At 42.8% G+C, this 27,926-nt stretch overlaps 2 protein-coding genes across 4 annotated transcripts in view; one reads left to right on the forward strand and one right to left on the reverse strand.

Moving 5' to 3' along the window:
- The window catches only part of SMURF2 (SMAD specific E3 ubiquitin protein ligase 2), a 97,464-nt gene extending 75,206 nt beyond the window's left edge, over positions 1 to 22,258 (forward strand). Inside the window, exons 10-19 of the mRNA XM_019542377.1 lie at positions 2,587 to 2,745; positions 7,007 to 7,217; positions 8,517 to 8,620; positions 10,371 to 10,485; positions 10,872 to 11,050; positions 11,634 to 11,771; positions 12,026 to 12,146; positions 14,797 to 14,998; positions 18,083 to 18,158; positions 18,456 to 22,258. Of these exons, the coding sequence (XP_019397922.1) occupies positions 2,587 to 2,745; positions 7,007 to 7,217; positions 8,517 to 8,620; positions 10,371 to 10,485; positions 10,872 to 11,050; positions 11,634 to 11,771; positions 12,026 to 12,146; positions 14,797 to 14,998; positions 18,083 to 18,158; positions 18,456 to 18,555 (1,405 nt within the window). The 3' untranslated portion in view covers positions 18,556 to 22,258. The remainder of the gene's footprint in view (positions 1 to 2,586; positions 2,746 to 7,006; positions 7,218 to 8,516; positions 8,621 to 10,370; positions 10,486 to 10,871; positions 11,051 to 11,633; positions 11,772 to 12,025; positions 12,147 to 14,796; positions 14,999 to 18,082; positions 18,159 to 18,455) is intronic.
- CEP95 (centrosomal protein 95) overlaps positions 21,686 to 27,926 on the reverse strand; it is a 29,190-nt gene continuing 22,949 nt past the window's right edge. For 2 of the 3 annotated variants that reach the window (XM_019542374.1, XM_019542376.1), the window contains 6 exons: positions 27,467 to 27,633; positions 26,162 to 26,236; positions 25,505 to 25,657; positions 24,776 to 24,922; positions 24,623 to 24,694; positions 21,686 to 24,550 (listed from right to left, as the gene is read on the reverse strand). In XM_019542374.1, the coding sequence (XP_019397919.1) occupies positions 24,374 to 24,550; positions 24,623 to 24,694; positions 24,776 to 24,922; positions 25,505 to 25,657; positions 26,162 to 26,236; positions 27,467 to 27,633 (791 nt within the window). In that variant the 3' untranslated portion in view covers positions 21,686 to 24,373. Of the gene's footprint in view, positions 24,551 to 24,618; positions 24,695 to 24,775; positions 24,923 to 25,504; positions 25,658 to 26,161; positions 26,237 to 27,466; positions 27,634 to 27,926 lie in introns of all 3 variants that reach the window. The other variant, XM_019542375.1, reaches the window with a different exon arrangement.

A 27,926-nucleotide genomic window follows, 5' to 3' on the forward strand; every position in this document is an offset into this window, starting at 1 on the left:
ATCCAGCCTGTCGAGGTGTTCCTTCACAAGGTCAGATTCGATGGAGGGCAAGGAATCCCTCTCACCTGGGCTTCCCTGACCCGCAGTGGGCAGGGCCGCCCCATGGAACTGGTGGAAAAACTGACGCAAAGTACCCATTTAGCAAGTTTGCTTTTTCCTGGGCGTCAGTTGTCAGTTGCCCCATCTGGTTCAGCAGGGGTCCAGTGTTGCCCTTGCTTTTCCTCCAGCTCCCCACATATCTAAAAAAAGGACTTTTTATTTTCCACAGTCTTTGGTTACTACCTGGATCCTCCTCTCCCTCCTCAGCCCATAGCCTGAGTCTGGGAGGATTGACAAGAACACCATCTGTGCCCCCAGACCCTTTAGCCCCGCTCCCAAATCCCTGTAGCGCCTCATGACCTGGCTGGGAGCGCTCCAAGCCGTGTCATTGGTGCCCACATGGATGAGGAGCGTGGGATAGTGGTCTGTGGGCTGGAGGAGCCCAGGGATCTTCTCTGCAATGTCTAGGATGCAGGCTCCCAGGAAACAGCAAACTTCCTGAGCTGAGAGTTCGGGGCAGCAGATTGCCCCCTCAGTTCCCCTCAGGATGGAGTCTCCCATGACAAACACTTTGCATTTGGTCTTGGGGAGAGCAGGGGGAGTAGATACAGTGTCCTCTGTGTTGCCTGCAGGAGCTGGCAACTCAGCAGGCTCTGCTGGGGCTGCAAGAGGTTCATACCTGTTGCAAAGCTCCAGCGGGGCAGGGGCCTTGGTGTGGCGGGCCTTAGGGCCCCTCGCCACCTTGGTCCAAGCCCTGAGCTGGACAGTAAGGGAGCCCCCAAGTCCTCCCTTTTCCTGGAGGGAGACCATGGTCTATCCTCTGCCTCCCGGGGGGAAGGGCCTGGCAGTAGGAGTCAGCTGGCGCACCAGAGACCCCAGTAAGGAGCAGACCCCACAAAGGGAGGTGGCCATGCTCCCTGGCCCCAGAGCCTGAAAAAGCAACAGGCAGCCCCTGCAGCCAAGAGCCAGGGGCTCCATCTGTGTGGAGCCTGGAACCATGGGCTCCGTCTGGGTGGTGGTCTCCAAGGTGCCAGATGGGGGGCTGCAGACCCCTCGGGGTGCAGCATGTGCCCATCCATGTCATGCCGCTGGTGAGCTGGCTACGGCTGGGACTGCTTACTCTGGGGGGGCTCACAGGCAGGGCCTGAGGCAAACTCCCGCGCTAAGTCGCGTGCTGGGCCTAGGAGCACGCCTGTCTGCAAGGCTCCGGTCACGCGGCTCCCTGGGGGGCTGGGTGAAGTAGGAGCCAGGGTGGGGGGTGACCCTCCTCGGCCCACTTAGCCTGCTTCCAGCTGACTAGGTCCCTCCCTCCATGGGTTCCTGCTTACCTGCCGGCAGGCCAGGGCTTGTCGGGGGTCCTGGGGTCGCTGCTCACGGGGGCTCAGCGAGCTTACACTCGCACGTCTCGCACCAGAGCCGGGACTCTAATGAAGCTTATGCCCTTGCTGGGCCTTTTTTAAACTTGCAAACTTTTGAGTACCCTTAATTCACTTTTGTAACTGTTTGCACTAACAGTACTCATTTATGAATGAAAAGCAGTACCACTGTGCTTATGTCCTGCAAGAGCTTACAAGAGGCATAGTGCAAGTGGTAGGTTTTCAATAAACATGTTAGAATCTGAATACCATACCTTTTACAGACAGATACAAAATTATGCACTGAAAACTGAAATGTAGCTAGTTGTATAAAAATGCAGTGAAACAGACCCCACAATCAATGTATTTGGGGCCCATATTTCATCCTTTTATGCTGTGTTCCCCAGCATATCAATAGAAATCGGGCTGGCATATCTGAGGATGAAATATGGATGTGTATATGAACCTAGCAGTTAGGGTCGGGAAGGAATTCAGGAATAACTTTCTGCAATTTTTTAAATCCAAGCATTCATGTTAAGTTAATCTACAAAAGCAGCTTATGTTCTAGGTTCAATAGAGTTGAACAAAGCCAACTTTGGGTATGTTGGCAGGGCAGGGCTGGGTTGGGTTTGTCTTCACAGCATGGCATTGTGATGTGTATATGTATCCTCACCTTGTTTAAAGACCTGTTTGTATGCTTTTTTTGAAGCGGTCGGAAGCAGCCTGTGGCATGGGTGCCTATTGCGTACGTAAATTTTCATGCAAAATAGAACCACTCAGAAATGCAATATTGTTTTGTAGTTTTTAAATGTGATTCAGAGTTCCATACATGACTAATGTTATTTAAAAAAATGTTTGCTGTCAAAACTAGTATAGAGGTGCAGCCCTTGTTGGCAGATATGGCAGCTGCTTTTATTTCTGTCTTAAGCCTGTACTAAATTAATGTCTGAAGTTATTTTGTAAAAATGAAGGTTATTTGGTAAGTTTTCCTGAGGCTTGTATACTGGCACATGTGCTGCTGCTTTTTCTTTTTTCTTTGGTGGGCTTGGGAGTCGAGATTCCAGCTGAACAGATCAAGTTTCTGAAACAATACATTTTCTCAGACTTCATGGAATTGTTCTGTTACATTTACACTTGTTTGGCTCAGAGGCCAAGTGCTGAGGTCTTTTTCATTTTATATTTGTTTTTGTAGGGATCTTAGCAACATCAATTGTGAAGAGCTTGGTCCACTGCCTCCTGGATGGGAGATCCGAAATACAGCAACAGGCAGAGTTTATTTTGTTGACCATAACAACAGGACAACGCAGTTTACAGATCCCCGGCTATCTGCTAACTTGCATTTAGTCTTAAAGTAAGCATCTCAAGTGTCCGGCTTGTATTTAATTTAGTATTTAAAATGAAAGTGCCACTTGAGAGTGCTTGATGTAAACTAAGGTGTTTTTTGTCTGTGTTATATGAACTTTCTACAAAAGTTTGCCTCCAACCTGTGTGTGTTATAACATACACACAAATGTCTGCCCTATAACATAGCGCAAGAAGAGAGTCCTGATTTACTTTATTCTAACCCTACTGTCCTTTGAGGGCTGTAGCCACTGTGACTTGATGGTGGGGGCCTGCCACTGAGTGCCACTGAGTAGAAGGGAGATGCCATATTGCACCTGTCTAGGTACAGTATGGCACAGTGGCATTTCCCTAGAGGCAGCAGAAGCAGCACCTGCTCCCCTTTTTGCATTGCCTGTAGCTTTTAGTATTTGAAGCTATAATTTAAAAAAATTAAAATAAAAGATTAATACATAGGGCAAGACAGCAGGTAGCTAATTCCTCTTTCATAATCTGGATTTTTTTAACTCCTGTCTCTAGTCCAGCATCATTTGAGTAAGAGGGTTCAAAATGTTCTGAACCGGAAAATAGTACTTGCTGGAAGATAGACTGCTACTAAATAAAGGGAAAGATCGGAAGATATATATAGATAGACATAGATATAGATATATATATATATAGATAGATAGATATAATATGACTTATTCCACTAACTCCCCCTAGGGCATATGTCCTAGTGACTGGGCATTTGCAGATAACAGTGTTTTAAATAAGCAGAAAAGAAAAATAAAAGCTCTGAGGAATGCTGGTTCTTACTTTAATTCTTCATGGATTCTTAATTTCCCATTGGAGGAGTTTTTCTCTCACTAAATATAGAAACCAAGACGCATACAAATGTATGCTATTGGAATTTGACTGTATTATGTCTCCCATTAACACCTTTTATAATGCCGTTGTATTGGGAAATACCTGCATAATACTATTGAGGTGTTTAATGGAGTGGACAAAAAAGTCATATGCAACCAGTGCAAAGAGGCATGTGGGAGAGGTAGCAATAGGTTTTCCTCATGGCTGTCAGTCACAGGGAAGAGCAGAGGAGATCGTGTCCAGAGTGAGCAGGTAGAAGAACAAACCAGGCTTCAAAAATGGCCAGAAAACTTCTTGTGTGTCTTGTGACATGGTCTAAAAAGTTGTCCCAAACCGTTTAAGGCCAACAATTTTTGTCTGAATGATCCATCCCTGGAATCCAGAGTGGTGAGAGAGGAGACTTCAGCTGGACATAAGAGGAAAAATGTTTTCTGTTTTCAAGATTACATTTTTGTGTTTTATGGGCATTTGATTTAGGTCCTTGTAGTGCACACCAGCTGGCTTTTTGCGAAACAAAACGGTTAATTTTTGTAATTTGAAAATTTTTTTATCTGATTTTTTTTTTTTTTTTTTTTAAATCTTTTTTTTAACAGCATTTAAATTCCATGCTGCTTTAGCTGCCTGCTGACATTGAACCTGAATTTCCCAGGTATATTTTAGGAACCTGCACACACCCAGAACATAACAGATTAGTTTAAAATTAAATATAGTCACTTTTTGTAGCAAAATCAATTAAATGGGTTTTTTCAGACAATTAGAGAGTATTTGGTTGGTGTAGTCTGTTTAGGTCCTCCAGTTGCCATTTCATACATATTTATAAGCCAGCCATGATCTAATAGTTGATTTGACATGTTTTTATGGCTCACAAAAGGCAGCTAGCTTTGCATCAGGAAAATCCAGTTTGATTTGCAAGCTCCAAAACCACAGAACCGTACTTTGCACTTCTTTAAGCTGTAAGAGCTATTGCAACGTGCTTAAATACTTTTTCATTTGTACATCTGTCTTTCATCAGGAAAGGATTTCAGAAATTCAACCAACAGTGTCATCAGCAAAGTTTGCTGCCTGATAAATCTTTTTCTGGTGTTTATTCTTGTATTGTACCAGGATATGGGAAGAGTGTTTTGGTTTAAGAGCTGAAATAGTTAAATGCTTCATTGAGTATATAGCTTTGGAGACAGAAATGATCAGTTTTCCAGTGTTGTAAATATCAAAAGCCAGCGATGAACAGAAGTAAGAAATGATGGTAAAACACTAATGCTAGCAATAGCTGTATTATCTTAAACGCTAATAAGTATTTAGCTAGGGCTTCATTGTGCTTATATTTGGTCAGATTTGGCTGATGCTATTTAATTTTTCTCCTTCCAACCCTGTTGTCGTTTCAAGTGCTGTAACTCATGCTGATGTTACAGATTTCCTTCTTTTCATTAAAGACTGAATTTAATTGGCTTCGTGTCTACAAGCTACTAACTTTAGTGAGGTATATAGTATTACGTTTCTGGTAGGCCTATTACAAGGGATGTTTTTACTGGCTTGTTCCTTATGGTATTAGAATGTGCTACAGGAAATAAAATAATGAATTCCTTTTAAATTTCTTCATCATCAAAAGTTACCCTCAAGTAGATGAAATGTATATAATGTGAATCCTATGGTCACATCTCATGGCACAAGGTAAAAATGATGGGGACTACAGAAACACAGAAGACTGGATTTTGAGACCATGGTTAACCTTGGCCAACTAGCATGCTTTAGGATAACATTGAGCTGTGTTGCCTGCCTTCCTCCTTGAATTATTTTAATCCCTTTCTTTTTTCTTTAGACTGATAATTTTTAGAGCAGATTTGCAATAACAGAAGGAAAGGGAGGAAAATTTAATTGCATTTCCTCAGTATTTTCCCCCTTCAGTCAGTTAGTTTATGATCAAAATGTACATTTCATTACAAAATATTATTAATAAAAAATTGATCTAGCAGAAGTCTTTTAGGTGGTTGTGTCTGCTATTTTGAGTGCTTCTGGCAGATAATGGTTAATTCATTTTGTGGTCAAAGGCCTAGTAGTAGAACATTTTCTTCCTTAGAGCCCTGAAAAAGCGTGTGCTACCATTAAGCTCTGAGTGACTGTGTGATTTTTGGAATGTCCCTTATTACAGTGGATCTTAAACTGTAGTATCTACCAGGTCGTGGAAGATCTGTGGTGACCTTCTTGGTCACAGGGTGACAGTTTTACCTCTTTATTTTACCCTGCAAAAACTGCATTAAAATAATGGATACAATAGGAACTTCATGGGCATCAGAACTGGGGAGCAAGTTGGGAGGATTCTTTTTGGGGGGTATTCTTGATTTTTTTTTTTTTTTTTTTTTTAAATGGCCGTCCCTGAATGCTGCAGTGGTGGAAAGCCTGCTGGAAATGAATTCTGTCTGGCCAGTACTTCATGGAGAGCTTTCCAGTAGATCTTGTTTCAAAACAGACACTAGACTTAAATTTATGCCATTTTAAAATGTTTAATATTTTTGGTATGTGAGTTTTGAGAAATAATGTAATTATTGTCAGCTGCAAAATATCCTGAATCCTTCATTATACAGTAAATTCACTATATTATTTTGTGTTTGACATAGAGGTTTTTTTCCTTATTGGTTAAGTAAAATGTAGCTGTTTCTCTCTGTGGTTTCTGATATGCCTTATGAAAAGAACTAAGTCAAATAAACAATGTCCACTTACTGTGTGCAAGGAGGACACTTTTATACATCTGTAGCAAGATTAACTCACTTCTACAGTTAGAAGTGAGCTTTCTAAAATCTTTTAGAACTGCTTGTAAAAATACTTGTTTATCTGTGCCAGTTAGTTACATGTGAACTCCCTGCATTCCTGTGGTCCAGACAAGTCCAGGTACAAGGGACAAAGTCCTTGCCAAGCTGCCAGTACAAACATCTTTTTGTAAGCTTACTCTTTTTCAGACAAGCCTTTTAAAACAGACTGTGGTATTGACTGTAGATTAGAGGTGTAGTGCTTGGCATATCCCTGAATTTTAAAATGGAGGAAAGTAAAACACGCAAAGGAAATTTGGAAATGGTATCTGAGAAATTCAGTGTCAGCAGCTTGGTAGTAAAACTGTATGGATAATGCCTTATTATATAGTGCTATAACCTTTTACATACCTTGTAGCTAGCACTAATGGAAATAACAAACTCTAAAACTAGCTGATAATTGCCAAGAAAGACAGAAGCATATGTCTCTAGTCAGGATAAAATCTTTTTTTTTTTTTCTCCTCAAGCTGCCCTGGAACTTTTCCTTTTAAATGTAATGAGAGTAGTTAACCATATTTTATTAGAACTTGTTTTGGTAAATACCAAAACTTGAAAAAGTTTAGAGAGGAAAATAATGTGCATATGACTTGAATGTCTGAAAACAGCTATGCTTATGCTTTTCAGCCGTCAGAACCAGCTCAAGGATCAGCAGCACCAACAGCAGCAGCAGGTAGTGTCCTTGTGCCAGCTTCCGGATGAGGCTGAGTGTCTGACTGTCCCGCGATATAAGCGAGACCTCGTGCAGAAACTTAAGATTCTGCGACAAGAATTGTCACAGCAACAACCACAAGCAGGCCACTGTCGTATCGAGGTCTCCAGGGAAGAGATTTTTGAGGTAATCCACGTACTGACCTGTTTTTACCAGACACAACGAGGAAGGTGGGGGAGGGAGAGACCCATAAGTGGGGCGGTACGTGGTGTGGTGAAGGCTGAGAAGAGAATATGGTTGGGGACTTGTATTTGGTGGAGGTGGCATTTAATCTCTTTCCCAGATATGTATGGCAACCAGGGTAAATTATAGATTTAAGAAGACATTCTACACCCTTCTCATACAAATAGGATTTGAGTAAATTGCACATTGAATAGCTTTGATCTGCAGTATTTAACTAAGCAGCATATTTCTTGTTAGATTTTTCCAAAATTAGAGAATTTAATGCAATTACTCTCAAGGGACAGGAGACACCCAGGCACACAATGTTCTCACTGGAATTTTGTGCCATTAATCATATGCTTTTGTCATTTTGGAGAAGTTTGCCTCCCTGAGAATTTCATCACTCTTTTCCCACACCTTTTACTCCACCCTCACCCTTCAAAGTCCTACAGTGTAGTCACTCGTTCTAGCCAAGGAGGATTTGGATGGCTCTTCCCTTTGGAGACTGTCACATCACTCCTTAATCAGCTGGAAAGGGGAGGATCACTGCACAGGAGCATAGAGTCTGTTCCCCTGTTTTTGGGGATAACTATGCTGGCTCCAGGGCACACCCAAGCCCTGCTGGTCTGAGAAGCAAAATTGGGAGTGTGATATTGCAAGTGCACAGAAGACATACTCTTGTTTCAGTTGCCAGTTATTCATATACTTCCTACTCTCCTTTCTTCATCCTTTCCAAACACCAGTGTCCAGGTGTTACTGACACAGTTACTCTAGGTCTGCAGATTTCTGACTAGCAGAGGCCATTCGGTCCTTGCAGGAGTTGATGTTCTTTAAAATGCTTCTTTGCACACTTGTTCCTGTACTCACCTGCAACAGATGCCCATGTTTGTTGTCTTGTCAGATAGGAAAAATAAGGGCTTATATAGGACATCTAATCTCCTAAGCAGTTTACTCACAGTTACAGTTTGTAATTACTTGTGGAAGCTACAGGAGGATAAAATAAAACAAAAAATAATGTTTCTGCATACCACAAGCAATTGAAGGGTATAAGCTTTTCTGGCATATTTTTTATTTGACTGGTAATGCCCTATTTGTAGAAAATGTCAGTTAGAATCTGTTATCTGAAAAATGCTAGTTACTAAATCAAGGAATACCCTCTGCTTTAGGGTCTGAGAATTGCACGATTAATTATTTATAGCAGAGAATAATAGCCTTTATATCTTTAAATAGTGGTGAATATGACAACGTGCCATATAATTTCAGGAGTCTTACCGGCAAGTCATGAAGATGAGGCCTAAAGACCTGTGGAAGCGATTAATGATAAAATTTCGGGGAGAAGAAGGCCTTGACTATGGAGGGGTTGCCAGGTAAACAAAGACATGTGCCAGACTGTCCAGTGTATTTATTACCTATGCTTTGTTTCTAAGCTCTGTCTGTTTTGAAGGGGGTTGTTTTTAAAATATGTTCTAGTAACTAACTGTATGCCAACAAGATGTCCCTCAGTTTTCTGATTTTTTTTTTTTTTTTTTTTTTTTTTTTTTGGAGAATTATCATGCAAACTTTAGTATAGATGTGTCTTAAATGTGAGATGTGCCTCTTGTAACTTTACTGAAGATAAGTCCATCTTCTCTGGTTAGTGAAATTAGGCTATAGACAGATGCTGTCCTTGGAGCAGGACCAGCTGTGCTGAGGTGTGTAGTGGCACAGCTGGCCTGCTTCATTGGGTGATGCAGACATTGCCCATTGTCCTGAGTCAGGGCAGGGCAGTGTGATGTGCAAGCCCACAGTATCCCCTACCGTGGGATCCCTGGGTTCTGCAAGCCCAGAAACCCAGGCATGCACTCCCATGGCATCTTGGGCTTGATCTTGCAGGGAAATTCCCAGGGCATGCAGGATTGGGCCCCTGAAGCCCTGGGAGGGCCTGTCCAAAGTGACTGGAGAGTGCAGACTGCCCATGCTTTCCATCCATAATGGAAGCAGATGTCTGCCACAAAAAGTAGCGCAAATTTTACCACCTACATTGCAGGCACCCTTTGGGGCATTTGTGGCACAAGGGATATGAAGGTCTGTTTGGGCTTTGTGCCGCCATAAACCTTCTTGTGGTTACACAAAGGCTACATCCGTTTCCAGCATTAGATCACTGAGCATTTACACCATTAAGGACTCTATTTTGTGGTAAATCTTTGGTAACAAAAATGAGCCTAATATTGTAGTTTTAAATATAAAGCCTTGACTAGGATTTAAAATAAAACATTAGCATTTACTAGAGTTGGGACGTAAAGTTAATTAGTGGTCTATGATTTGTGTGTGTGTTTAAAAAAAAATAATAAAAAGTCAGTATTTTGGGGAAAATAGCTACAAGCGTTGTAACACATGAAAAAGTATTACTGAGGCTTCTGTAATATGATTGTAAATACGAATATGCCCATCCCTTCTAAAATATAGAAGTGCAATTTCTGGTGCTTAAAGTTAGCTTTGAAGATTAGAAGAATTTTAGGATTTAAACCAGAAGTTGTAGCAGAATGATGTTGCAAAACTAGAATTGACGCATGTCATATGATGACATTTTCTAGCCATCAACTAGTCTATTTTCCAGCCTGGCTTTCAGTCAGCATGCCCTGGGTCATCCACCCTCTCCTTTGATGGGCAGTCAAAGGAGCAAAGTAAAGGGGCAGTGTGAAATATTATGGATGTTTTCCGCCTTCTTAAACTAATATTTACCAATCAAAGCAAATTTATTTAGCGCTTTAAATTGCAGCCTGCAACGTAAAGACCTTCAGGTAATGGCTATATTCAGTAGACTGACAAACGGCAATGCTCTACAGTGAGTAGAATACACACAGTGCAACTTTGTCTTAACTGTATAATGCCTAAGAAGGAGAAACAGAAGCAGAAACTCTGAGAGTAAGTGAGATTGGGAGGGAAAAAAATGGTTGGACAGCTGGGAAGTCAGCCAGTTTTCAGGTAATGGATGCTTTCTGCTCGTCTAAATATGGCTTTAGTTTCATTTCTTGTTGTTCATTGTGAATATTAAAGTTGAAAACCTTAAGTTTTGCATAGTTTCTCGGTATAGAAATGTTTGCCTACAACTTAAGGTAAATTATCTTGTTCCTCCAGGGAATGGCTCTACCTGTTATCACATGAAATGCTGAATCCATATTACGGCCTCTTCCAGTATTCCCGAGATGATATCTACACACTGCAAATCAATCCAGACTCTGCAGTTAACCCGGTATGGACAGTGACATCTTCTGTAAATCATCTTTCTTGTGGCCCAGAAATGTTGTTAAATGTTGGGTATTCTTAAGACTTTATCTAATTCTCGTGTTAGTATTGCTAGAAGTGGATTTTGTACAGTTAACATAGTCCTTTTATACCACTGTGAGTAGAGGAAAGAATATGAAATATTTCTCCTTAATCTTGGTGCCAAGTGTTGGCATTTCTCAGTGGAAATCACAAAATCAAGTTGTCTTGGCGCTTAGCAGCAAAATCTCAGGACTGTGGGGAACTAATGTTTAGAACTTTTTGATAGTAAGGTCCTGCTTCTTGAGTTTGAAATTCAGCAAATGTTCTCTTGGGAAGTCTAATAAGTTGATTGCATTTGTCTTTCAATTCCAGGAACACTTATCGTATTTCCATTTTGTTGGACGGATTATGGGGATGGCTGTGTTTCATGGACATTATATTGATGGGGGCTTCACGTTGCCTTTCTATAAGCAGTTGTTAGGGAAGCCAATTACTTTGGATGATATGGAATTGGTTGACCCAGATCTTCATAACAGTTTAGTCTGGATACTGTATGTATTGCACATTTCATAATTACAATAATATTTAGTATGCACATTTCATAATTACAATAATATTTAGTATGCCCTCTGAGTTAGTGTGTAATTCATTCATTTAAATTTGGTTGGAATAAAATTAAATTATTCTGTGTTCCACATGCTCTCTACTAAGGCAGCTGGTTTTACAGCATGCATTTCTAATGTATACAATTTTTATTTAAAAAAAAAAGGAGGGATTTCAGGTTAGACGTGAACATGTGTGAAAATAATATTGAATGCAGATTGCATTTTGTTAGTCACTAGACTTAACTTTTCCAAATTATAACTTTTTGCATTTGCTGATCATGTTGAATGCTAAATAGCAATAGCATGTTGCTTAAACATGTGACACTGAAAAAGTTAGTAGTGTTGTTGTGCATAATTTAACAATAACAAAACAGTAATAGGCTGTTTGGGAATTAAGCTCCTGACGAATAGTTTGAAAGCAAATCTGATTGAAAATTAAATTGACATGTCTCATAAGTGTGTGTTTGTGTGTGTAATGCAGTTGTAGAGAACATCTTCACTGAACTCTCTGCTTGTTTCTTCCCCCAAGTGAGAATGACATTACGGGAGTCTTGGACCATACATTTTGTGTGGAACACAATGCTTATGGGGAAATTATTCAGCATGAACTGAAACCGAACGGCAAAAGCATCCCTGTCACAGAGGAAAATAAGAAAGAATATGTCAGGTATTAATCATCAGTTTTTCAAACAGAGTTTTCTGGGTGATGTGGTGGGATTTTTTCCCCCCACTAAGCTTCCCCTAGGTGTGATTTTTGGCTTGTTTGAACCAATAGGCAGTGCCCCGTATTTTTGAAAGTCCAGTACAGTAGCTTTGTTGTGCTGAATTGCTGTCAGTAACTTTGTTTCTTTGGCTGGACAAACTGCAGGGTTATTGTGCTTGAATGTATTTTCCACCCAGAACATTTGCACTTGCTTACAGGCTTTATGTAAACTGGCGATTTTTACGAGGAATTGAAGCACAGTTTCTGGCCCTGCAGAAAGGATTTAATGAAGTAATCCCACAACATCTGCTGAAGACATTTGATGAGAAAGAGCTAGAGGTCAGTACATTACTGTTGTGTTATGTCGTCAAGTGTAACAATAAAAGGTTGATGCATTCTTCTGAGACTAAGTAACATGATAAGTTGCCTCCCTTGTGCTTTTGGGGTTTTGCAGGTGCAGTGTTACAAGAAATACAGTTAACACAAAAGGTCATTCAGGCCCTGGAATTTCTGAGGCTGATTTCTCTGACATCCTCCATTCTGTCCGTCTCCCACAAAATCAGTAGCTGGGTTTGTCAGCTGAGCAGCTTTCTCTCCTGTGATTTGTCTGATGCTATTGGGTTGAGCAGTGTTCAAGTTTGTCCTTTTGTTTGTGTTGACTTTGCTAATGACTTATAGGAGGCTAGATAGGACAGCTATTGTGGAAGATGCCACTTTTCTTCTGGTCAGTTCTGACAGGTTACGTAGGATGGGGATACCTCTCTTGTACTTTTGTTCAACAGATGATTTCGGATCAGGGTATCTACAATTTTCTCAAGTTACTTTGCAGAGTAGGATAGGGCTGTCTCACTGGTGGTCTGTAAAGGGTGGATCTGTGGCCCCAGGGCTCTCACCTGACTTAGAAGTTGAACAGCCCTGGTGTAGGAAAAGGTGCATACCTTTTAAAGAAACACTACCTGGCACTACCACCATATGCTGTACCATATGCACAGAGAAGAATGTCATGCTGAATAGAGCACCCCTTAAGGACAAGTGAACAGAGTTTAACATTTTTAAAAACTTAAATTGGATATAAGATCTACATCTGGGCTTTCTCTCTTGCCCTGCAGTGATTGTCCACATCTTCTGAGCCATTGTGAGTGTGCTGGCTTATAAAATGGCTAAAGTGAGAACTACTCGCACTTTCTTTTGTGTTCTTTGCTAGAGATGTCATCACAGAGTATACAGTGACAACCGGTCTCTTCTGCTGTTAGACTTTGAGCAGATCAGACAGCGAAATCCAAAATAGTCTTTTAACTGCTGCCTGAGGAAAGGGGGTGAAGGGTTTTTGGTGGAGGAAATGGCAAGTCCAAAGTATGATCTTATTTCACAAATGCTGCAAAACCTTGCTCTTGGCAAACATTTCAGAAGATTGATGCTACCATCTGCACAACAACCTTCCAGAAAACAAAGCAAGCCACCCATCCCCAAAGTGATGAAAAATCAAATGGAATTTTTAACTGTGGAAAGGGAGAATACCAGAGACTCCATGAAATCAAGTAGGGACTTAGTTGTGGCTACTCACTATACGTGTTCAGGTGCAGTAATGATGCATACATAGATGTTCACAACATGGAAGTTATTATTTAAGATGCAACAACATTTAGAGGATTTTGGTCTAGAATTACATTGATAAATGGGAAAACCGGTATGAAATGAATTGAATGAAATTCATGTAGGACAAATACAAAGTCGTGCATTTAGCATAGAACAAGCAAATGCACAAAAACAAACTGAGGAATGAATTACTAGACCGTAGTATTGCATAAAGTTGGAGCTACAGTAGACTCTAAGTAGAATATGAGTTAACAAGTGCTCTTGTTGCAAAAACAATAAAAAATAAAAAGTCAACAGCATAATGCATTGTATTAACAAAAATGTCACCTGCAAGTCAAGGGAAGTGGCTCTTCAGCTCTACTTGGCACTGGGGAGGCCTCATCTTGAGTTTCCTATTTTGGGCCCTGTGTTTCAAGAAGATGAGATCAACATGTGGCGAATCCAGTAGTGAGCAGCAAAAATGATTAAAGACCTAGGAAATGAGACTCATGACGAAGGGTTGGAAGAACTAAGGTTTAGTCCGGAAGAGAAGACTGAGCAGGGATTTGAAACACCCTTGAAACATCTTAAGAGTGGTTGTGAACAGGGTGATAAATAATAGACAGTTCTCAGTGGCCAAAGGGGACAGGACCAAAAGTAATAGTCTTAAATTGCAATTAGGGAAATGGTAGGTTTACTATTAGGAAGCACTTTCTAACGGTGCGTGGTTAAGTGCTGAAACAGATTACTTAGGCTGTGAAATCACCGTTCTAGAAGTTTTTAAGGGCAGGTTAGACAGACACTTGGATGATCTTACCCTGAGCAGGGAGTTGAATTAGATGTCCTCCTAAGGTCCCTTCTGTCCCTATTTTTCTGTGAAAGCAGAGGACAGATGGTATACTCCATTTGAAGTTCAAAGTATATTTTACTTGTTCATTCATTTTGTAACTGTATGAGATGGAAAAGTATTACTAGAAAGTACTGTTTAATGGGAGGGGGAAGATGATTGAATTCTGAAAGCCAAATTACACCCTGGGCTACCCATCAGAAGAAGTCTTATCAAACTTGGTAGACCTTTGCATGCACAAAGGTGAAGGTAGAACTTGTACATCTGGAATCACAGGACACTTTCAGGATCTGTAAATTATTTTTGTTCTAAGCTTAGGAACCTGGGCTGTTCTGGCTGGAAAAAAAGCTAGAATTTGACATTTCAGAAATGGATTGCATGTGACATATATATATTTTTTTTACAACAGAGTACAATGATGTAATTCCACATTTTTTAAAACCAGAGCAAGGCTATAACTTTTCATTGGTAGTAAATTTTGAAAGTTTTTAAGCATGCGTTTTCTTTTGATGGTTAGGCATTATGTAATTTCTTTTGAGCACTGATAATGTGTATGATTATTAACAGCTCATCATTTGTGGACTTGGAAAGATTGATGTTAATGACTGGAAGGCAAATACTAGGTTAAAACACTGTACCCCAGACAGCAACATTGTGAAATGGTTCTGGAAAGCTGTGGAGTTCTTTGATGAAGAGAGGAGAGCACGATTACTCCAGTTTGTGACCGGCTCGTCCAGAGTGCCTCTGCAGGGTTTTAAAGCATTACAAGGTAAAAGTTCTGCTGGAACCAACTTAGACTGGATGCACATGGGGAAGGAACGGGACTTGCCTCAAAAACCTTCCATGAAAACAAGGCTGTTGGTTTGCAGTGGGACTTTCAGTGGTCTGATGGCTGTTCTTTGGCATCACATTTCACTTGCTCTTCTCTCTTGGCCTGCCCATTCCCTGGTGACTCCTGGCTGTAAACTGCTCTCTTCTTTCCCCCTATAAAAGCACTTCTGTTTCTTACTAACTGAAGTAAATTTTAGAAATCAAATCTCTAGCTTTTTCACCTAACAGTCTGATTTTTAATTTATTTTCATTGCAATACTTCACCTCCTCTACAGCTGTCCACCATTCACTCCACGGCCCAAAAAAACAAGAAGTAACTACAGAAAAAATCTGCCTCATTAGCCAGTGGCTTTTGAGCTCCAGTAGGAGCTGTGCCTTTCTGCAGGAGTGCCTCTGACTTTGACTGTCAGCTGCACTGCTAGATGGACAGTGCCAAAGTGGCCTCAGTGATTCTCCCGCATCTCTCAAGATTAGAAGTATTTTCGTTAGCAGATGGGCGGGTTGGATTCCAGCTGAACAAAAACCCTCTGATAGCAATTACTGTTTACAGAAATTTACCCACTCTTCCAGGTACTTCTCACTCCTGACCCCCAGCCCTACTGTTACCATTTACTTTCAACCCACAGCTGCCTGGCCTTGCCAGTGCCTCTCACTCCCAGCCCGCAGCCCCCACTTCCCCAGGGCCAGGGCCTGCAGCCCCCTGCCCTCCCTCCCCAGCAGCACCTAAGCCGTACTTGTTGCCCACTGAAGGCCACAGCAGCTGCTGTGGCCAGAGCGGAGCATTGAGCCGGTCTCCCCTCTCCCTCCTTCCCTCCCTCCCCTGTGGGCCTGGAGCAGAGCCCATGCTGCCCTCCCCACCAGGGGCTTCGTGAACCAGCAGCCAGGACCTGGTGTGGGGGGGAGCACCGTGCTGCCATAGCTGCCAAGCCAAGGCATCTCCTATCTGCCTGGGAGCCCAACCCCAACTGCTGATGTTGTGACCCAGTTTGGGGTTGTGACCCACAGTTTGGGAACTGCTGTGCAAGACTAAGGTTTAATTAGCTTTAGTACCTTTAAGCAAATGCAGCTGGTGACAGCAGCTGAAACCTGCATAGGAGAGGGGTGGGCAATCTGCAGCAGATCAGGCAGGGGAAGGGGGTGAGAGTAGCACATGGGGATGGTTCTGGGCAAATTTGTACATGCCTGCCAGAAAGTTTGGCCCCCCGCTGGTATAGATGATGCCTTCCATTTTTGTGTGCTCAAGCTTTCCATGTTGCTGTATAAGTTCAGAAGGCAGCCACAGATTCACTTAACTCATCCTTTATGATTAACCCACAGCATGACAGACTGTATAAATTTGTTACGCTGTGTTGGTGATTGCTAGTACTACCATTACTGTATGTTCCTTCCCTGGTATAATCAACTAGAGTTTTGCATCCCATGCTGTTTCCTGGTGTCAGGAGGCCCACGCAAAGCCAGCTGTGCCTGTGGAGACTTTGGTTACACAAAGTTGTACTGTGTTAAATATTTCAGAATAGCTGAAGTGGTACGTCCCCAAGATGGAGGAAGTTTTCACCAGCATGTCCAGTTCAGTATGGGAGGGAGAAATACATTGCACTGCTATGACTGCGTCTGTATTAAGTGTCATAGAGTGCAACTATCGCTAACACACCCCACCACACTCATAACCGACATCATCCCACCCGGACACAGGCTGAGTGGACCAGGTGGTGTATATTCCTTGCTGCTAATCAGTGCCTTGCTATTGCATCTCTTTCACTGGCTTGGACAGTCTTGCTCGTGTCAGGCCTGTGTGAAAGAAACAGAACCTGTCTGAGGGCAAGTGTTGAAATGGCTTTTCCCTGCTTGCTCTGATCTGCTCCCTCCCTCCCTGCTGCTGCTGCTGGCCTTTTCTTACTCCCTTCTGACTTCGCCCTTTAACACACTGGCTGTCTGACTCTGTTGTGCCATGAAGTATCGCAGCAGTTTGTAACACTTAAAATGCAGCACTGCGGGGCTGTTACAAGCATCCCACCCCTTTGCTGGAGGGGGAAGTTGCTTCAAAGGCGAACCCTCCAGGTTCCCCAGGGCTGATGACAGCAAAGATGAATTGAACCAGGGCTGTGCAGAGCTGCAGGTGTACAGGCTTTGCTGATTGTGAGCAACAGGGCTTCCGGGTCTGCTGAGCACAGCAGGGCTCTGTGGGAGCTCACCCCAGGCAGGGGCCCAGGGAGCAAGCCAGCTGTGCCCCTGTCCCCTCTTGCAAGGAGCTGTCCTTAAGCAACAAGCGTTAAAGACCAACTAGAATGTGAAACTGTGGAACCAGAAATGTCTGCGGACGGGAGCGCGCGACGTGTGGTCGGAGCAGACTGTGGGTTCTTACCCCGTACTTAACTACCCAGGAGTGCCGCTCTTTACCCCGTGTCGCTCAGTGTGCTGCTTTCCATATCCCTGTTCCAGTGAGGCAGGCCATGCCACACCAGAAATGACACCCCACACCATCCCTGAATGCCACTCCAGTCTCCTTCCCCTCCCGTTTGCTGCTCTTTCTGCTCCCTGCCTGATCTGCTGCTCTCCTTTCTGCTCCCTGCTGTGCTGACAACCCTCTCCCTCATCAGGTGAATGCAATACGCAGGGGCTGCTTGTGGTATTTGTGCTGCAGGTCAGCCACCCTTGCTCTATTCAACCACCCTTAGCCTCTCTCAGCAGCATCCCTTCACTCTCCCCATCCCTTTCCTTTGGACTGACATTCCTTTCTAGCAAAACCTCTTCTTTTTGCAGGTCCAGTCATAGCATCTGATGCACTAGGCTGCTGCCTAGGAAAACTCATGCCTCTCTGAACCAGTTAGTCTCTAATGAGTCCTGTCCCCACCCCTGCCCTGGCTTCTGTAGCCCTTTCAGCATCTTGGTAGTGCCCAAGCTGTTGAAGTGGCTGCGCACTCGCTTTCTGTAGCACTGCAGGGGCATAGGTAATGCTACACATGTGGCCTCTCAGGGTTGTGCCATGTCATAGCATCAACTTTCATCTTTACTGGATCTGCAGGTGCTGCAGGCCCGCGACTGTTCACAATACACCAGATCGATGCCAGCACCAACAACTTGCCGAAGGCTCATACCTGGTAAGTCATGTGATTTTATCCCATTTTCTGGGAAAAATGCAGCATTTAGATAAAGGATAGGTCGGTGCATTTCCATTGCTGTTTGCCCTGTCTCACCTGCCCTTTTGGCTTTGTTCGTGAACGTTGGCCACCCTAACGTAAGCCAGGAATACAGCATAAAAGTTGCATGTGTATTACCAAAGCTTTTTGAGTTAGCTAAACTTGTGGGTGTAGTGCAGACAAACCCTGACCTGCACAACCTTTGAATTTCTGGGTGCAGCTGAAAACAGTTAAAGTTGCTTTGCTTTCTGTTCACAGCTTTAATCGAATAGACATTCCTCCCTACGAAAGCTACGACAAGCTGTATGAGAAGCTGCTAACCGCCATTGAAGAAACATGCGGGTTTGCTGTGGAATGACCCATCACAGGCTTACCTAGGACTCTATTTATACTCCTGTCATCCGGAAAGCCCTCCTCCCCCCCAGCCAAGCCTCAAGAAATGCTTGAAATACAGGAAACCTTTCCCTTTTCTACGCTAGGACACTGGGAGGGAAAGGACAGTTTTGGAGTTTGTTTATTTTTCCAAGAAAATGGGTCCTGTGGCTTTTGTCATAGAACCATTCAGCTGCTATTAAAAACTAATACCTTGAACACCTAGAATGCTGACTTTTCCTACATTTCAACAGTTAAGCAGTATTCTACACTTAAAGACTACTACTATTTTTGTAAAAGGTAACCTATTCTATTTGCCTACCTGATTTCTATTCTCACAGATACCAAGACACCACGTTGGCAGTCGGTACAAGTCACTTTCAGCCTGGTTAAAAGTATGATACTGAACAGCGCCTATACCTGCTATTTTTTAAAAGAAAAATATTTTGGATTATTCTAACTTTGCATAAGATTGGCTACAAGAATCATTAATCTTTTTAATTAAAGCCACTTACAAGTTAACTGCGTTTCTTATAGTGAAACATTATATTCTGCATTGTAAGTTCAACTTAAATGTTACCCGAATGGGGCTTTTTATATTTTTCAAGCATGGATTACAGATCTGAAGTTTGGGGTCCTGTTTATATCAGTTGTCCGATTCCTTAAGCAAATTTCCTAGTCTCTGTGACTGACACTGCATTTAGTACAGGACATTGTGTTAAATGTGGAGTAGCCCCTTTTTTTGAAGGGAGTTCGTCATTTCAGTTTTTTTAAACAAGCATTTTTGTAACAAGTCTCTTGTTGAGAGTATTTTTGGTTTGCTTTCACTTGAAAATGGAAACGCTGCAGTTTTCAAATTCCATAAAGCATGCTGCTGATGAGGTGATGTTGATAGCCACCTACCTGCCTGCTCATCGGTTCATGTTTCAGAATCGTCCGTATCTGCCCAGCCATCCAAAGTTTACGTTCACATGCAACCAATTCGCAGTGCGTATTTGTTGTCTTTAAAGACCTATCAGGTAAACCATTTTTCATCTTCGTTTAGCTCTCGTGACATCAGTTTGCTTAAATTACAGCTAAGGAAAAGCAGCCAGTTCAGATAGTAAATGCTGAACATGCGTGCGATATGCTCTGACAGTGAGGTCATTCAAGCACAGTGTCATTGGTTTTAGGGCTGAAAGTATATATATGCAAGCGTTAAAGCATGGGTTGGTCTGTTCAAATGGGAACATAATGCACTACCGGTGGAGGGAACTGTATTTTGAAATGCGGTTGGGAATTCTGAGCTGTTCAGCTGAGCACGTTCTGTTCATGGGGTGTAGCTAAGTCAGGCTACTCACGGCACAATGGTTTTTTAGCATTCTCCTGAGTAAGTGTGCAGTGGTACCTAAGTACCTGACCTGTCTCTGCCTGCTAAGCAGGGGGACAGTGACACTTGGCAGAGGAGATTTTCAATTTTGTTCAATCGGTATTATGATTGTTTCTTTAAACCTGGACCCTGAAATCAGCACTGTGTTTACACTGCTGCTGAGAAACAATGAAGAGTATTGAAATAAAATAAAAAAGAAAACAGGACCATTTCCTTTGCAGCCTGCATTTTACCACGAACTAGCTGATGGGCCTTACCCATTGCTGTATATTTTGGGAACCTTTCAACATACAAATTTTTTTTCTGCCAAATCTGACTGCCCTAGCAAGTTAGAACAGGCACTATGAATTGGAATAAAAGGCAACGGTTCATTTGTGGAGCTGTGGGGAGAATTTGGTAGCTCACTTCCACATACTCACTCCCTCAGTTTCTCCAGTGGGGCTGTTCTTCTGAACTTGCTTACCAACCTGAGCTGGCTGGTGAAGAGATGAGGCTGCTCAGGGATCTGCACCTGAAGCCAAAAGATCTGCTTGGGAGGAAATCGTCTTAGACCCTCTCCCTCATTTGCTAAGCTCTGCTTGGGCTCATGCAGATGCGGTGGTAATGCTGCCTTTAAAGCTGCCCAAAGACGCCACTCAAGCTGAATTCCTTTGGTTATTTCATGGACTGGAAACCAGAGTGTGGCAGAACTGTCTGACTTCCTCCGGGCAGCAGGAATGTCCTGCTGTGGCCACACTGCTGGCCAGTGGAAGTGACAGCTTCACTGTCTTGTGCTTCTGTCCTGGGCACGCTTGTTGGAGTTTTCTGAACAAGAGCAGCTTGTCCCTCTAACAAAGGTATTGTGACCCTGCCTGCGGTTTCCATCTGGACAAGGGTAAGTGCTTCTTGCAGCAGGACACAAGCACGGCTTTCCCCACTCTAGGTCCCTGCAGTCCCGTACATTTTCTGAGCTGCAGGACTGCGGGAGCTTTTGTTGGTACCTATTCCTGTGAATTCCCAGTGCTGCTTCAGCTGCACACCCCCTCATAGCAAACTCTCTGCACGAGCCAGTTGCCCAGGCTAGTAAACACGGCACACACCTTCTATGCCCCGGGGGCATTTTATAGGCTTGCCCTTTGCACAAAATGAATTGTACATCAGTTATTCCAATGCACAGTGATAGGGCTGTTGCTTTCCTGTTAAGCATTTTGGTGGGGTGTTGCAAAATCCTTCTAGTCCCATGGGACTGATATTGTAAATTTAAATTTTCTAATATTATGCATAGGACTAGATAACACTTCTCTATATTTGACAGCTGATGAATATACCAAGTATTTTGAGTGCCTTTTTGCTTCATAGTGATTGAGAGCTTTGAATAAAGCACCCCGCCTGCTCAGAAACTGTGTGAAGTTCTGCAGAAGGGCCAGCCTATCAGAGTTTAGCTCAAAAATCATGTCAGTTCCCTCAAACAGGTGCTAAGCCTAATGTTGCATTGAACCTGGGACTTTCACCCCATGAGTAATGTGAATATTTATTTCAACTTGTCCCTTGTACGGGCTTTTACTTTAGCCATTCTTTAGTTGCATAAAGTTGTTTTAGAGAAATGCCACATCATGGTTTCATGCTGTTGCTTTTCATGATGAATGTTTAATATGAACAGTGACTATTTTGTAGATTTCAAATATACAGTACACAGTTGCGTTTCAGAGGATTTAATTTCTCGGTGTAAAGAGTTTTGTAATGGTGCTTTGTACAGTATGTATTCTAATTTTTTTTTTTTGCACATAGATTCAGTTTCCCTAAACTGATTTATTTTTACCAAATGTTTGCATTGTACTAAAGTCCAGAGCACACAAGTTTCCCTTCTTTAGTTTTGTTCCACAACACTACACTTATATTGAACTTCTGGTGCGTTTAAACTGGCTGCATGGATGGAAGTAAAAGCTTTGCTTCTTTCTCATAAGTATGCATCATCCTACAGCTTAATGTAGCATGCTCCCATTGCTTCAGATTTTAAACTGCACCATGTAGTTAACAGGTGCCCTTTGTTGTACTTAACATTCTCTATCGTAGGCTTTTGGCTCTACCACATCTTTAGAGCTTTATCTATAGCTGTAATTAGTTATCTTCAGTTGTAACTCCCCCTCCACAAACTGACAGTTTTTAGTTTATCATTTCCATTGTATTTATTACAAAGTGTTTTAGCATTGATATCCATTGTATTTTCACCCAGCTGTTACGTAAGCTTTAACAAAACATCTGTATAAAATGGTTTTTAAATACTTAATGTATGTACCCATGCAGAAGTTGAGCAATAAATTGTATGCTGTTTGCACTGTCACAGCATCAATGGTTTAAAAAATGTTCGAAGTTTTTAATTAAATATTGACATTGATTTACAATAACAAGAGGCTTTGAGTGAGTCAGCTCCTTTAGAGGAGAATATATTTGTTACATGTTCATACGTACAGCATGGGCTTGGCCCTCAGTTGTGGCGCACTTCGCTGAAAGAATAAGGAAACTTGCCTTATTCTGGTGTCTCCCCGGTATCTCGGCCTTTTTATAGCAGGCCCTGCATACAGCACTGCCTCAAAGCACAGGTAAGTGAGTACATGTCTTTGCTGCTTGATCTAGCGCAGCTGACCCAGATTCTTTGTGGATGAAGAAAGAAATAGATAACTCAGACAGTAACTATTTTAGCTTCATGCAGCTGCAGTAAGCATAGCTTTACCGGGTCACAGTCTGGAGGTGGCCTGTCTTAAACTCAATGATCTGGAATGGCTCTGGTGAATTGGGCTTTTATGGCAAAAGGGAGATCACTGCTGTAGGTTTAGTTTGTCAGGGAAACGTGTTAGATGCAATGCTCTCTTTCCCCAAAGCTGTGGCACACCTGCCCTCAGTACTCTCACAAGTGCTCAAGAGCCTTCCATCACCTGGCCTGTTGACAGGACACTTGTGTTTGTGGGAATTGTTCCTTAACTGACAGGTAGCAGTGCCCAGGACATCCCCGTAGAAGGCTACAGGGGCAAAACCAATGTTCAGCAAATTAGGCTCCTCAGGCACCCGGTCGCGTACCTTGTGTAATTACACAGGGTCGGTGTAGCAGAGCTCCAGCTAGAACTTGCAGGTGGATCCCCCAGACCAAGCATTTGAGTAGCAGAGGTAACACTAACTCTACAGAACAGAGGTGTAGGTTGCAGGCAGCAAACTTTAAAAGCTTCCATACTTGAAATATTCTCAGTTGAAAGGGGAACACAGAACTGCAAGTTAAATTTAAGACCTGAAACATCACATTTACTGCTTCATTCCTGATTCTCAATTAGCAGATTACTTAAAGTTCCACTGTTCGAGGTCTGACTACTTCACAGTCAGTTCTAGACTATCACATGCCAAACAGATCAGTGCAGCAGTCAGTTAAGTTTGAAAGCCTTGTTTAAAGCCTGCACAAACCATATGCAAGCCTTTATGAGGTGAAAAGATCCACAAAAATCTAAGGAAGGCAGCAGACTGTAACTGGTCGATACAAATGGAGTTGTTACAGCCCCAATAGCAACTGCATACAGAAATACTAAGTTTGAGATTTAATGCACACTTATATGCCCTCTGGAAAGTAATTAAAAACCTGCAAGTTCCAGCAGTTTTATCCGTTGGTAAATATTGTTCTACTGGAGCTCGAAGCGTGAGTGAACAAGACTGCTTTAGGAAGACCTCCTTAGAGGAAGCGTTTGGCACAAATGAGTATAGTCTTTCTTTGTTACCTATTCTGCACAGGTATCACAAGAATGCAGTCTTATTGAACACACCTTTCTGTAACATGCCGTGCGTCATAATGCTGTGTACAGTGCAGTGCGCTCCTCCCTTATTCAGCAGTACAAGAAACAACAGAGTTACACATCAGATTTACTGGAAACCCTTTTCTAACTTCCTCTCCTAGAGCAAACCTAAGTAACTGGCATTATCTCAAAGAACCACTGCTTTCCCCTTTTGTAATTACATTAAGTCTTGCAGTCAAATTTTTTTGAGAAGTTTGTCAATTGTAACTCATACATTTTACTCTGGCAAAAGAATGCAGCTCTGATCTACAAGAATTTTAATATCCATCATGCTGAAAGCTGACAGCATTGGGTACAATACAGAAATGGCTCAGACCTACAAAACCTGAGCTAAGGACTTTGACTTTACCAGATTTACTTCTACATAGTTGAGCACAACACAGATTGCCTCAATTTAAAATAGTTAAGCAATAGTTTAAACTTTATTCAAGTGTTACAGTAAAAGTGCTCAAGAGTCCCAGCTACTGACACATTGATGGCATTGTGCCTTCAACACTGTAAACAAGACAAGCAGGATGCTTTACAGCACAGTGGTCACCATCCTCCAGTTATGGCAATTCCCTAACAAATTCAACAGCATCATGGGCAGAAAGCAACTGCACTGACAGGTAACTGCCTGAGTGTTACAAGAAATGGTTTTTGCTGTACTGAAAGGAAGCCATCTGAAGTCTGGATTTCAGTCGTTCTGCTTCCAGCTCTCGAAAGAAAGTATCATCATCATCTTGAGTGATCATAGTTTGCAGCTGCTGAATTTCCTTTTCCACCTTTGATCTCACCTCCCTCTTTGTTTTCTGTAGCATCTGAAAAGAATATTGTGATTAGCTCAAGCTCAAAACAAGAAACCATTTGCAAGAAGAACTGAAAACACTTACTTTTGCTTGAGTTCTCTCTCTGGTTTTGATTTCTTGATGTTCCTGAGAGACAGCTTCCGCTAGCATTGAAAACTAAGAAACAGCATTGGGGTCAGAACAAATTCAGAAAAATGGATAAATGTGCAGGTCGTACGAGATGCAAATGAAGCCTACCTGATCTTTGTAGTAGTTCTCCATGGACTCCAGTTCATTCTGCTGTACTCTTTTTTGCTCAGCACGCTTCTCTTTAGCATATGCTCTCAGCTCCTCTAGCCTTTGCTTCTGAATCTCTAAGCCTTCTTCAAACAGGTTTTTAAATATCTGCCAAAGATTGAAGGTAGCTAAAGTACAGCCCACAAGCCTGAGGGTATTCTGATAGATGCTTTCTGGTAAAAAGCCTGGATATGGTGTTTTAAACACTGTATTGTTCTGATTTGCAGATTTGATTAACTGAACCCCACTTTTCACGTACAATTTTAGAAAAAATACCCCACTTCCCCCTCCCAGTTGATAACTACAGAAGTGTCTCCCCTTTTCCCTTACAAAATCCCACAGATTACCATGGAAAGGTCCCCAAGGGTTAAATACACTAAAAAACCCTAAAACAAACTGCACTGACTTGATATTTTTATTGCATGCATCTGTCCAAGGTCTATAAATACTGCAAACACAGAGGTCAAAACCATCTGGGACCCAACTATAGGAGGTGATGTGGCCTATATGTAGAGTTATTTTTCACCTCCCAGGACTGTGCTCCCTTTACTTAACTTGGCTTTTAGCAATTGGTACCATTTTTTTGGATGCTAACACCATAAAATCAAGTGGAAAAGATGCTTACTCAGTACCAGTCTCTTTTGTCAACACATGAATTCTTCTCCTCCAGAACAAGCACCTTTTACGTACCTTTTCTTCCCGCGTCCTTGCCCGCATCATTCTGGCACGCAGCTGGACACGGTAGTCTTCATAGTACTTCTTGGCTCGAGCAATTTGCTGACGTTTCTCTCTCGTTTTGTTCTGCATCCACTTCTGTCGATGGATGCGCTGTTTAAACTCTTGCTAAGCAGAGAGAGTGATAGGCAAAAGAGCACTGTGATTTCCTCAACAGTGAGGATTCAAGTAGGGTTTTGTATAGAGTGTTTCTAAATAAATCAATGTTGAGGAACTACTCTGTCTTCCAAACCTACACTGCATTCATGGCTAGGTACTGAAATTACCACTGTACCAGTCAATGCTATATAATTAAGGATGTAACATTTCCATGCATTATCTAGCATTTCAAGAGTTTATAACTAGACTGACTCTTATGGAGAGAGTTCTGTCCCTCCCATATGTCCTTGGGACTTTGTTTACTGTTTGTTGCTTCATGTTAAGCAGTGACATGTAAAAAGCAAGCTCAGACTCCCGTCATTACCCACTGCCTCCATGGCCACAGACCAAACAGGTAGAGGTGGAGCCTTTGCTTTGATAGCTGCTCCAGGGACAGCTCTCCCTCCCTGTGGGCCAACAGTGACCGTCCTTTTGGCTAAGCTGCCAGGCAAAATGTGATGTGTGACAACATACCAGTCTCTTGTTGTGATCTTGATCCTTCTTAATAATTTCAGCAAGGAGGTCACGCTTCTTCAAAGCTTCCTCTACCTGAGAGTAAAAGAAAAGGCTTTTTAGGACAGAGGGAAAATTTCTAATACAGCCACACTAGTGGTCTCTGTCCAAGGTCTATAAAGTTCTTTAGCACTGTGCAACTCCCTGACCAAGGAGTTAGCCAGCTTCAATGTCAGGAAGATCTTTTAAACTAGTCACTCTGTCTTCATTTAGAGAAGCTTTACAGAGGTGCGCATGTATCAGTCCCATGTTGCAAGTGGAGAAACCAGCAAACAAGGTCATTATTACAGCCAGGAACTGCACCCATGTGTTATGATGGTCACACACCTATGTTTTCTACAAAGTCCTGCCTTCTTTTATAATGCACCCTCTCCTTCCCGGAGAGGGACAGAGTGTTGACTCATATACTCCAGGCGCTAGTACAGTTACGGTTATGGGAAAATGTGTCCAAGTACTACAAGGCAGAGCTGCTGGAGAGATTCTACAGCAGAGCTGGAAAAAAAACAACCCAGTCTGCCAACTAATCCCATCCAGTCCGCTGAGAGCCCGAGGGAGAGGGCTGCACCCTGTGCCACTCCACTCTGCTGCAGTTGGGGCCTGGCTGGACAGCAAGGAGACACCTCTGCCCTCTTGCCCGGCTTCCTGTTGGTACTGCCATTGTGCCGTCCGGACACCACAGCTGCTGGCAGCCAGGCCCCCACAGAGCATGATGCAGCATACTGAGTAGCTGTCCTGCCCACTGCGATGAGCTGCTATGGTGCTACTAGGAGGCAAGTACATGCCCCCAACCTCCCCCACGCCCAGCCCTTAACAGGTCACCAAAACGAGTTAAGTGACCCTCCCACCCAAGTAATTGCCCACCCCTATTCTAGTCTGAAACCGCAACATTATAAACAAAGAGTTTCCCTGCAATTTATTGTAACACTTAAAGTGAGCCTGTGCAGCTTCTAAGCCCTGGAATGAGACCATCTGCCTATCCAGGGAGGGACAGTGAGATACGAACAACTCTGGTGCCTTCAGGAGATGCAGTCAGGCCATCTTTGAAATGGGAGATTTAACTTGAACGTCCAAATGGATACTAAGGTAATACTAGGATGATGCTGCTTCACACCTTCTCCAGGTCTCCCAATACCTTATACAGCATCCAGGGAAGTGGCTGGGTGTGACTGCATAATGAAGTCATCCTGAGACCAGTGTTACCTTGTGTATAAGCACTGTCTATGCTGACAGTCAGGTGACTGCAGGGAGAGCAGGGCAGGTACTCACTTCATTCTGGAGTTTCAATCTTGATCTCTCTGTGCCAGAAGATGACTTAAATCGTTCAATCTGTGCAAGCTGTTGCTGCCACATTTTGTTCAGGGAGTGGTGGGAAATATGCAGGTGGGGAAACTCCTCTAATAGCAGAGGCAAGAGATCATCATCCTTTACTTTCACTGCAAGGGAAAAAGTGAGAGATGTAGGCAGTGAGCTCATGTGCCATGTTACTATGATGGCAGCGCTCTATCCATTTAAGACAGGGCAGGCAATTATTTCAGGGGGAGGGCCGCTTACTGAGTTTTGGCAAACCATTGAGGGCCACATGACAGGCAGCCAGTGGCAGATAAATATTAATTTTCTAATTTTTTTAGGGGTGCCACAGGCTGCATAGAAAGGCCTGGCAGGCCGCATCCAGCCCACGGGCCGTATTTTGCCCACCCCTGGTTTAAGACATAAATGGTGTGTTTTC

This window comes from Crocodylus porosus, unplaced genomic scaffold (assembly GCF_001723895.1).
Source record: "Crocodylus porosus isolate Cpor-Errol unplaced genomic scaffold, CroPor_comp1, whole genome shotgun sequence".
NCBI classification, from domain to species: domain Eukaryota; kingdom Metazoa; phylum Chordata; order Crocodylia; family Crocodylidae; genus Crocodylus; species Crocodylus porosus.